Genomic DNA, 12263 nt, shown 5'->3' on the forward strand with positions numbered 1-12263 from the left:
TTATTGTAATATTTGTCAACTGTGGTTTGAGAGTGATGAATGTTTTTGTGTTGCTTTGCTGATATGACTGTGTGCATAATGTGCGTTGTGCAACAAGTTATCATACATAAGTACTTCATAATCATTTTAATAATTCTGTACTTATTCCATATGTATATTTTTGTCTTTTGTGCAATTTGATTACAGCTTTGTGTCCTTATGAGTCAGACTTATGTGGAAGTATTAGAATCAAAGTTCTCTTTGTCTATCAGGTGTTGTTTTCAAATTGTGATATTAAAAAATGGAGTAATTAATATAAATCTCAGCAGTTTGCGGCCCATTGAAAATAGTTCCTCATATTGGTTAAAAAATATGTAATGGTGGTTGCACCTCGATGAAATTAAAATGAGGCATGGGGTACATACTGTTCCAATCTCCTCCCCTTCCTCAACTCCTGTTCTCAACCTGCATAATAGGCATCTACCCTGAAATAATGTTGTCATTCCTATTATATGGAAATAACTATCTTTATCAACATTTTTATGACTAGGAGTTCAAGGTCCACAGAGACCTGTGGAGGAACACCCTGAACAACCAGAGGAGGTTACAACCATCCAGATCACTCAAGAAATCACAGAAGAAGCCAGCCATTTGCAGTTCCCTGTTGAAGAACAACCACAATTTCCAGAGATTTCTATCAAGTTCCAGCCACCTGAGTTTGTTCAGACTATTGTAGACACAGAAGTGGATGAAGGGGATATTCTCCATCTCAGAGCTACAGTGAAGGGAACTCCCCCAGTGACAATAACATGGCTCCATGAGGGCACTGAATTAGTAGTAAGTATTTCAATATTCCTTTGGGGAAGAAGAAACTTGATGTGCTCTCTGATGTGGTTACATGTTAATATTAACTGATGACATTTCAATACTGAGAGCCTTGTTCACTGAATAGTCACTATCTTTTATACATCTTAAAGGATTAAAAACAAATACAGCAGTGGTAGCTTATGTTTGTCGTATATAATAAAAAGGAGTTTAAATTGGGTCGAGGGGAGGGGGCAGGGACAAGGAAAAAGGAGAACCGCAGCAAGGGCAAAAATTTTCTCAGAGCGCTATTGAATCACTAAAGGTCCACAGCGTTAGCACCCAAATATGGTAGAGAGTGAAGTAATGATCATGCCTTTTTAAACTGTGATAAATATATTTACTGACACTCTCAAAGCATTTCATTTTTTTGGGTCAAGCTTCTTTTCCAATTTAATACTCATCGATATCTGAGAATGATTTTGAAGGTGAGAGCCCACACTGAAGAGTAATTTGTGCAGTTTTCAGTCAGTTAAAATTGGTTGTAAAATGATAAGACTTATAAACTGCATGTTAATTACACACAGGACACCTGTTTGTGCTGTGTGAGAAAAAACAGTTTACTTGTCAGTATGCTTATTTTTATTGTAATTGAAGATATGTGGAATGGACTTGACAGTTTTAATTAAACTTTTCTACAAAGAATAACAAAAATAATGTCAATAAACAATAAAAAGCTTTATCACATCTCATTAATGATCTTTCTTTATTAGCCTTCACCAGAAGTGGTCATCACAATTGAAGAGAATGTTACAGAGCTGATAGTGACCGAGTTTAAACCAGAATTTACTGGTGAATATGTTTGTACAGCTGTAAACCCTGTGGGATCAACAGTCTGTACAGCCCAAGTTGTGATCAGAGGTATGGGCTTTAGATTTTACCAATATCTGTATGTTTCTAATAGTCATGTTTCTATAGTGTCAGTTATGTCTGTTTGTTGTTGCTTCTCAACTCCTCTCTATTTTCAGTTTTGTTTGTCAATTTTATTTTTAAATTACTGATCATTTTCAATTTCAAATGATTTCAAGATATATTGTAGATCAAGCAGGTATAATTTGGGATTAAATGAATTCATCAGTTATCTGTAGCATGGATAACTTTCAACATGTGAGGCCACAATTTGGATTTGATCCCTAGTTTACAGGAATTTTCAAAATTTGTGGAAGAGAGTCATTTTGAAAAAGTCAATGTTGCATATGTATAGCCGAAGCAAAGCAAGGAATACAAAAATTTACATTCCGGGTTATGTGATCCAAGAATCAATGATATGTTGTAATATTTAAATCCAAATTTAATACAGAATATTAATGCCATTCCATTGAGAGATCAAAAATGAATGAGATAGCTTCTAATGACATCTCTCCAATCGAGTAAAATAAATTGATTATAATGAATATGTAAAGTCAGATTACCTACAGTCTGTTTATGAAGCCTTAAAGAAAGGGTCACTTTCATTTCGATGAGATTCTTGCTGTCACAGTGTGAGAGAAGTATTGCATGAGGTGCTCAGTTGGCATGTGTTACTGCTTAACGTGCATCTAGAAATCTAATTTATCAATTGTCTTAGTTGTAATCTAAAACATTGATACCGTCAAACCTGTACCAGTTAAGTTTATTTATGTTATCACTTTCTCCAGAACAGACTCAGATGATATTTTGGTTAGGTCAATAGTACACACTTTTGTTATGTATTATATGTTGTTAGCATGTCTGTCATTTGATTTTTGCATGCACAGAAAGTAAAAGAGTTGTTGCAGAACAAGAGCATGTTATTAGGTCTGCACCTCATGTAGATCTGCACACCCCTCCAAGTTTAACTGATGCAGAGAATCTGACAGAAGAGGATGAAGGGTCTAAAGGAGACAGAGATAGAGAAGAGCTTAAAAAAGAAAAGGATGAAAATGAAGAACCACCAGAAGTCCAGGAAACAGCTAATTTAGTCGTGTACCTAGAAAGTAATCCTGCAGATGGAATTCCTGAAGTACTTTCAGAGGACGAAGATGAAAGAGACCAGGAATTGGATGAATTCTACATAAAAGTGTCTCAAAGTTACTCTTCTCCGGTCTGCCAGGAACTACAAGATGAGCAGCTGTGTAATCCCAATGACCCTGATACTGACACTTTAGGAGAAGAAACTAGTTCCTCCGTATCTGAAGATGGGGATTTTTTGGCTCCACTTTTGAACGACAAGGGATTAACTGAAGATCCTCAGCCCAAAACCATGGATGACAATTTAAGACAAAAGTTGGAACAGCTGCAGTTAAGTGAACCATCAGAGGATAAAAATGAAGAACCACCAGAAGTCCAGGAAACAGCTAATTTAGTTGTGTACCTAGAAAGTAATCCTGCAGATGGAATTCCTGAAGTACTTTCGGAGGATGAAGATAAAAGAGACCAGGAATTGGATGAATTCTACATAAAAATGTCTCAAAGTTACTCTTCTCCGGTCTACCAGGAACTACAAGATGAGCAGCTGTGTAATCCTAATGACCCTGATACTGACACTTTAGGAGAAGAAACTAGTTCCTCCTTATCTGAAGATTGGGATTTTTTGGCTCCACTCTTGAAGGACAAGGGATTAACTGAAGATCCTCAGCCCAAAACCATGGATGACAATTTAAGACAAAAGTTGGAACAGCTGCAATTAAGTGAACCATCAGAGGATGAAAATGAAGAACCACCAGAAGTCCAGGAAACAGCTAATTTAGTTGTGTACCTAGAAAGTAATCCTGCAGATGGAATTCCTGAAGTACTTTCAGAGGACGAAGATAAAAGAGACCAGGAATTGGATGAATTCTACTCAAAAGTGTCTCAAAGTTACTCTTCTCCGGTCTGCCAGGAACTACAAGATGAGCAGTTGTGTAATCCCAATGACCCTGATACTGACACTTTAGGAGAAGAAACTAGTTCCTCCGTATCTGAAGATGGGGATTTTTTGGCCCCACTTTTGAAGGACAAGGGATTAACTGAAGATCCTCAGCCCAAAACCATGGATGAAAATTTAAGACAAAAGTTGGAACAGCTGCAGATAAGTGAACCATCAGAGGATGAAAATGAAGAACCACCAGAAGTCCAGGAAACAGCTAATTTAGTCATGTACCTAGAAAGTAATCCTGTAGATGGAATTCCTGAAGGACTTTCAGAGGACGAAGATAAAAGAGACACGGAATTTGCACCTCATGTAGGTCTGCACACCCCTCCAAGTTTAACTGATGCAGAGAATCCGACCGAAGGGGATGAAGGATATAAAGAAGACAGAGATAGAGAAGAGCTTGACAAAGAAAATTTGAGTTTGCAATCCTCTGAGTCTACAGATGAGAGTTCTTCCTCAGGGGAGTATGAACCAGATGCAAGGGATGAACTCTTGCCAATAGAGGAAGATGATGCAAACCAAATGGATAAAGCTTTTGAAACTTTAGGTGACTCTCAATCTCAACCTGAAGAGGAAGGAGCAGCCAACCATGAAGAACACATTGAATGGGTTAAACCTGTGTACTATGAGGAACAAGTGGTAGAGAAATATGAAGAAGATGTCAATTATGATATTTATCTACAGAGTCATGAAGTCATTGAATACACTGTCCCATTAGATACATCTGCATGGGAGAGGATAAAGGAAGATATAGAACCTGGTGAGGAGGAGTTGACAGATGAACATGTTCCTAAAGAGCTGGATGCCAATCAAATGCCAGTAGATATGGATGAAGATGACAAAACTGTTAGCAGTGATGACTATGGAACAGAGGAAACATCAGAGGGATTGTTTCAGAAAGATGAGAAGCAGCTCTCAATCTCTGAAGATAGTGATCCACATACTGAACATCCTGCTGGAGACCATGAAAAACTTGAGCCAGCTGACAATGATGAAGATTCACATGAATCAGTTGTTATTCATCAGGTCTGCTTGGAATCGAGGCAAGTTGCTTTTGATGATGACAGTAGAACACTTCCAAAAGAAATGGAGACTATTGAATTAACTTTAGATGTTGGTTTTTCTGAGGAAATTAATGACATTGTAGATGACAGTGGTGGCAGGAAAAATGAGATCAGACATGATTTAGCCGGTCAAAGAGAGGAAGAAAATACAGCAGATACAGGAGACAGGAAAAATGTTATTGATATAAACAAAGCTGAACCAACCTGTCGAGAGAAAACTTCTTCAGAGTGTTCTGATGCATCAATGGATACAGATCCCAAAGAAGATGGGGAGCCGGAAAGTAAAGACTTACTTCATCTTATGGTAGCAAAAGCCTTTGCTCCTAAACTGGAAGCAAACTCTAATGAAGATGTAAGTGATCCTCCAATAGAGCCAGAGCAAATTTCAGATAAGCACAAGGGATTTTTACTTGCTCTCATGGGAAAAAAAGCAGATGTAAGCCCTACCTCTGCAGTGGATCCCATGAATGAAAGGTCATCAAACATAGCAGATCCTGAAGGATTAGCAGAGAACAAAGATAAAAATCAGCGGCAGTTGAGTGAACCATCAGAGGATGAAAATGAAGAACCACCAGAAGTCCAGGAAACAGCTAATTTAGTCGTGTACCAAGAAAGTAATCCTGCAGAAGGAATTCCTGAAGTACTTTCAGAGGACGAAGATAAAAGAGACCAGGAATTGGATGAATTCTACATTAAAATGTCTCAAAGTTACTCTTCTCCGGTCTACCAGGAACTACAAGATGAGCAGTTGTGTAATCCCAATGACCCTGATACTGACACTTTAGGAGAAGAAACTAGTTCCTCCGTATCTGAAGATGGGGATTTTTTGGCTCCCCTTTTGAAGGACAAGGGATTAACTGAAGATCCTCAGCCCAAAACCATGGATGACAATTTAAGACAAAAGTTGGAACAGCTGCAGTTAAGTGAACCATCAGAGGATGAAAATGAAGAACCACCAGAAGTCCAGGAAACAGCTAATTTAGTTGTGTACCTAGAAAGTAATCCAGTAGATGGAATTCCTGAAGGACTTTCAGAGGACGAAGATAAAAGAGACCAGGAATTTGATGAATTCTACTTAAAAGTGTCTCAAAGTTACTCTTCTCCAGTCTACCAGGAACTTCAAGATGAGCAGTTGTGTAATCCCAATGACCCTGATACTGACACTTTAGGAGAAGAAACTAGTTCCTCCTTATCTGAAGATGGTGATTTTTTGGCTCCACTTTTAAAGGACAAGGGATTAACTGAAGATCCTCAGCCCAAAACCATGGATGACAATTTAAGACAAAAGTTGGAACAGCTGCAATTAAGTGAACCATCAGAGGATGAAAATGAAGAACCACCAGAAGTCCAGGAAACAGCTAATTTAGTTGTGTACCTAGAAAGTAATCCTGTAGATGGAATTCCTGAAGTACTTTCAGAGGACGAAGATAAAAGAGACCAGGAATTGGATGAATTCTACATAAAAGTGTCTCAAAGTTACTCTTCTCCGGTCTGCCAGGAACTACAAGATGAGCAGCTGTGTAATCCCAATGACCCTGTTGTTGACACTTCAGTAGATGAAACCAGCTCCTCCTCATCTGAAGAGGAAGACTTTCTAGGACAGCTTTTTGCAGAAAAAGGCTTGAATGATGATCTACCCCAAAGACCTATGGATGAAGATATCAGACATAGACTGGAACAATTGCAAGTTAGCTCTGCAAAGGATGAAGTTGAGCATCCTGAAGCAGCTGGAGAAGATGTTAGTGATGAAGATGAAGAAAAGTTTATTGTTGTTGCATCGATCGAGGTTCCCCAAAGAGAGGAAAGTTCAGAGGGTGGTCATACCAGTGATAGTGCAAGTTCAAAGAGCACCTCTTCTTCCAATTCAACATCCTCAAGTACAGGAACTGTCAAGAAATTATCAAAAACCGATGACTCTGATTACCAAGAGGGAGAGGAAGAGCCTGATGAGAAAACTTTTGCCAGAGTAGAAGTTACATTATCTTTGGAGGATAATAAGACTAAAGACTTAACTGATGAAGAATTAGCTGCACTGGAGATGAAAGAAGTTACAGTACTACAGTCATTTTTGGAAAGTAAACCAGTTCTTAATGAAACTCAAGAAGAGAAAGCAAACAATGATACCCTGGAGGAGGCTAGGGAAAGACCAGAAACAGCCGTGTCTGATATTTTTCTGGTAGTTCCTCAGAAGACTGTTGCTTTGCCATCTTCTCCTAGAGATGCAGAGGACATTTTGACTAGTGATACCAATAGTCCAAAAGAGAGTAGTAGCAGTTCTGATGATTGTCAGGAAGATGATAACATGCAAGATAATTCTTTGGAAAATGAGAGTTCACTTTTGAGCACTGGCCTGGCTGATATGCCAATGCAAAGATCAACTGCAGATATTTATGTGGAAGAGAATAGTCCTCCTCTCACGCAGAGTGAGATCATCTTGAGTGATCAGTCTAAAGACAATGAAAGTCCTACGATTTTCACTGCATACTTAGATAAAGGTCCTAGATTACCTACAACAGACAGAGAACGCTCGGAGCTCCATATGAATATTGGAAATAGGCATTCACCTGGTAGTGCTGTTCGATTTGAAATAGCTACAACACATGACAGTTCAGATGTTCTTTTGTCTTCACAATCAACAGAAGAAATGCAATACAACATATTTTCAAATAATGTCCCCATCACAAAAAACCAACGAAGTGAACAGAGATCAGAAACTGAGGAGTTTCAACCAGAAGAAAATGGAAACTTCATCTCTGAAAAGTTTCATATGACAAAGGAAAATACATCTTTTGCATCATATGTTGAGTCTCCCACGAGACAATATTTTCAGATTGTTCAACCTAATCCCAAATCAGGAGCTCCATGGATTGTAGTCCGCCCTCCAGATGAAAAACCAAGAACAGCATCTGATGATGAAGGGTATCCAAACAGAGATAACGATAGTTTATCCTCAAAATCAACTGACACAGAACTTGGAGAGGCGCTTGAATTCACAGAAAGCGACATAGAAGAAGCCTTAGGAGAAGTTAGTACTAAGGATGAGACAAAGGAGAAAGACCAGATTGAACAGGGAGAGGATATTGAAGAGGATTATGAAAATGATGCAGATGATGAAAGTGATCATCAGTCAGAAAATGATCAGCCTTGTAGTAAAGCTGATGATGAAAAACAGTTATCAGAGGGAAAGCTAGAAAGAAAAGATAGTCCAGACCAGAATAATAAGGATGCAAGTGAGAACATGGTTGAAACATTGCTTGTTGAACAATTTACAGAAGCAGGAGTAACCCAAACAGAATCAAGCTGTACAGCTCTGGAGAAGCAGCACTCATCAAGTATGTCAAACTGTTCAGCAGATGCAGAAATAGAATTAAGTCAACATCCAACTGTTCATTCAGAAACCCAGAGAGATATTGAAAATCCAACTGCACTAATGAGTGTTGATGAGGCTGGAGATGGTGGTAGTAACAGTAGTGGCTCAAACTCCCCATTAATGGTAGAGCTTCAGATACCCTCTGGCCAAGATCCTAACACTCAAGAGAATAAATATGTGACTGTGAAAGTGAAGGTTTCCTCAGCCAAACCAAGAAGTGTTCATGTTTCATATCAGGATGACAGTCACTCAGAAGAAGAGATTTTTATGAGCCAAAGGAAGAGTGTCAAAGGAGTCTGTGATGGCTCTTTCCAGACAAACCTAAGAGGTGGGACTCCTGAGGGAGAGATATCTGTAGATGTTGGCACCGAAGTGACATCATCAGGATCATACATGGTGAGTCAACTAACCAATGATGTGAAAGATGGAGAGTTTGCAGAACCAGATTCTTTGTTATTACAGTCAGACTTGAATGTTGGCAAAGAGGAGCTGGAAAATGCAGCTATTGAAATGGCCTTTTCATATCCACATGTTCCTCCTGCATCTAATGACCCTTCATCATCTACGCCTGTTCTAAGGGATCTGGAAAGAGTTCCAAAATTTGTTTCACCAGATTTACGAGAGAAATCTGAAGAAGCCACATCAAGGTCAGCAACACCAGAACTTTGTATGCCAGACTTTGTCCAAGAATTGAAGGATGTCGCTGTTAAGGAAGGAGAGTCAGTCACTCTTAGTTGTCACATTTCTGGACAACCAAAACCAGATATTGAATGGTACAAAGATGGTGCAATACTAACTGAAAGTGAAAACTGTCATTTGAAGGTTATGAGTTATGAAGATTTGTATGTTGAAGTAGAAATACTACACACATCAATTGCAGATGAAGGGAAGTACTCTGTCATTGCAACAAATTCAGAGGGAAGAAAAGAATGCAGAGCTTCTCTGAAGATCATCAAATCAGCTGAGAAAGAGGAACAACTTCCAACACTGGGTGGTGATGAAGATGATGAAGACAAGGACCTTGACGACGACAATTCAGAAAGTGGTAGGAAGGATGACTCAACTCCAAAGACAAACTTTTCTCTCGGGGCCATGCAGGATCAACGTGGCAGAACTCTCTCATTTGATCTGAAAAGCATCGGAAATGAGGAAGTTTACCTTGCATCAGAAGGAATGGTCATTCCTGATGGTGCCTCTCAAATTGAAGAAGGAACAGAGAAAGATGAAAATCATAACATACTAACCAAAACATTCAATACACTTGAACACAGTAGTTCTGCACAAGATTTAGACTTTGATAGACAGTCACTTGCTGTTAATGTTAATGTTAGTCCAGTTTGTATTGCAGTGAATTCTGAACCATTGCATGTTGATGACTCAGAAGGTGATACCATATGTGAGAGACAAGAACTGCATGCAGTATCATCAGAAAAAGGTTTGAACTAAAATTTGTTGTACAACTCCACCTCATGTTTCAAAGCTTCATTAATAACAAAGAATATCACTTCCATTTTATGTTTTGCTCTCATGCACGGTTTGCATACAGGTATGACTAACAAATTATGTAGGCTTAGTAACTAACAAAATATCATTGTTTTTTGCAGCAAGGTCTACTACTATACTACTAAACTACTATAGACAATTTACATTCTGCACAGTCATATTACCGGGAGGAGAAAAAACCATTGCATTGTCACAATAAACACTTCCATTGGTGGATTAGATCTTTTGTGATGGGCTCACAAATATATATCTGCTTGGGTATAGCAAACACTCCTAGAACAGATTTTCATGTGGTAGGATAGGGCTATGTTAGGCTCAGTTGTTGTTAACTTAGCAAGTGTAAACAATTCAAATCCATGCTCTTTAAACTTCCATTGGTGGCTAAGATTAGATCTTGTTTGGGCTCACAAATATATATTTGCTTGGGTATAGCCAACACTCCTAGGACAGATTTTCATATGGTAGGGTGGGGCTACATACACTCAATTATAATTTGCTTTTCATGTCCAACTACAGAGCCTTAAAAAACCATATGTTTTATCATGATTTCATTTATGGGCCATTGCTGCTTTACTTTCACATTCCAGTCAGATTTGTATAACAAGACATCATTTATTGTTTTAATTGCTTTCAGAGAAATAAATTTGTATCATCCTTCACATTTTCTCTGCCAATCTTTCCATGCACCCAAAAGCCTAATACATCTAAAATTATGGTAAAGCAATGGTGTTCTAATGGGGACAGAAAGCATAGAGAGCATTTCAAATGTTGGTGTTGAGAATTTTACGTGTTCAGAAGTATGAAAGCAGTTAAAGCAGAAACTTGCTGTCTTGGGCATCGTTACTGCTCACTACCATTCATATGTACTTTGTTCAGGCCTTGTCTGTGAAGTAAGATCATTTTATTGATTGTCAAAATTCTCAGTGGGAGAAAACATTTCTCTCTTACAGGGCTCTAGTTGGGTTTTTTACCATGTATTACAAAACTTCTCACTTTACTCAATGTACAATTAACTTGGGAGAATATACCTTATCAGCCTGATACCTGTTGCTACTCATACTGAAATTGATTGGTTTTGAGTTTGTCTTCATGGCATTCACGAAACCAAAGTTCTTGTATTTTCTTTTTCCATGTTGAAGCTCTCAAAGTATATCTCATTGACATTTACACATATCTCAACTGTCTACTTATTAATCTATTTGACCCTATAAACGTCTGTAGATCAAGAGAATTAAGGCTCTCAAATAGTGATGGTTGTATTTGCTTTGCATAATCATATTTTTCAAGCAATATTCAAGCTATATTGGATCTTTTAACTATTCTTGCTTTAAAATGCATGATCAACCACGTTTTCAATATTTATGCTGATCAATGCAAATGAAAAGATGTAATAATTACAGATTCATCAGTATCTTCCAATTTTTGGGTTCATAAAATCCCAGTCTAGTCAATAATGTTCAACTTCCATTTCTTTTCATTTCATTTGGCTTTATAAGAAGATCAAACTGGTTAGAGAGGGAAAATGCAGTTGACATTTTTGTTGATCACATTAGATTGAATATGTCCCTTTTACAATTGAATGGTCAAAATTTAGGTCCCCTACCCCCTTCCTGTTTCAGCAAGCAGCTAAATGATCTGTTTAATTTATGTTGTTATTGTCCTTATTGTTCTCCCTCTAAAATGTCTTCCTTCCTAAGCATCCTTCCGTCCCTTCCTCTCTTTTCAAAGCAAACAAAGAGTTTTCAAAGAAAGTATTCCTTTTGGGGAGAATGGGATACCAGCTGAAAATACTTAGTATGATGAACTTCACAGAACTGTGTGACCTAATTACATTCTTTCTTGTTGACTGTCCTGAAATTGCCAGTATAGTGATTGCAAGTGTAAACTAAGATAGAGAGTAGTAATTTGTCAAAACAAAACAAAATGGCAAACACGACCAACAACTTCCAATGTTGTAGACAGAAGTTGTATGTCATATGGTGTTGTAAAAGTCATATTTAGACTAAACATGCCTGCATTTATGCCAAAAATTTGACAGCATTGTAGTTGTAGAAGAGAAATTTAATATTGCATGGTGCAAAATGAAATCCCATTTTCCATGACAAAAACCACTCAATCTTCCTTCTACTGCTAACTGGCAAATTTAACATCAGAATTTGTAATACTACAGGTGTCAACCTCTAGGAACATTCAGTTTCCAAGAGAATAGAAGATGCAGTTAATGTTTATTGCAAATCTAAAGTAAAATATCCATCCCTCTTTCAGAGCATCCACCTTCTCCGAAAGAGAAGACTGATGAAGAGAAACCTGTGCCAGAACTTTACCAGCCAAGTGAAGGTCAGTTGAAACCAGAAGAAATAGTACCAGAACTTACACCAAAGGAGAGAAAACTGGCAGAAGAGCTGGGTGAACTACCCTCTGCTGAAACCGTCAAGATCAGGCCGCCGACGTTCCTCCAGGTTCTGGAACCACAAGTTGTTCGTGATGGAGAACCAGTCAAGTTTACTGCCAAGGTTTGTCATCCTCAGTAGTTATTATTTAAACTTGTTTGACTGCATGCTTCATTTCTTTATATATATATATATATATGTCTAAGGTACCATGTCAAAAG

General features: G+C 38.1%; 1 protein-coding gene across 50 annotated transcripts in view; it reads left to right on the forward strand.

Annotated features, from left to right (window-relative positions):
• LOC139964732 (uncharacterized) overlaps positions 1–12263 on the forward strand; it is a 390976-nt gene that overhangs the window by 259989 nt on the left and 118724 nt on the right. For 49 of the 50 annotated variants that reach the window (XM_071966600.1, XM_071966625.1, XM_071966626.1 and 46 more), the window contains 4 exons: positions 530–816; positions 1557–1704; positions 2580–9584; positions 11918–12165. In XM_071966600.1, the coding sequence (XP_071822701.1) occupies positions 530–816; positions 1557–1704; positions 2580–9584; positions 11918–12165 (7688 nt within the window). The remainder of the gene's footprint in view (positions 1–529; positions 817–1556; positions 1705–2579; positions 9585–11917; positions 12166–12263) is intronic. The other variant, XM_071966653.1, reaches the window with a different exon arrangement.

Source organism: Apostichopus japonicus, chromosome 23 (genome assembly GCF_037975245.1).
Source record: "Apostichopus japonicus isolate 1M-3 chromosome 23, ASM3797524v1, whole genome shotgun sequence".
In the NCBI taxonomy this organism is placed as follows: domain Eukaryota; kingdom Metazoa; phylum Echinodermata; class Holothuroidea; order Aspidochirotida; family Stichopodidae; genus Apostichopus; species Apostichopus japonicus.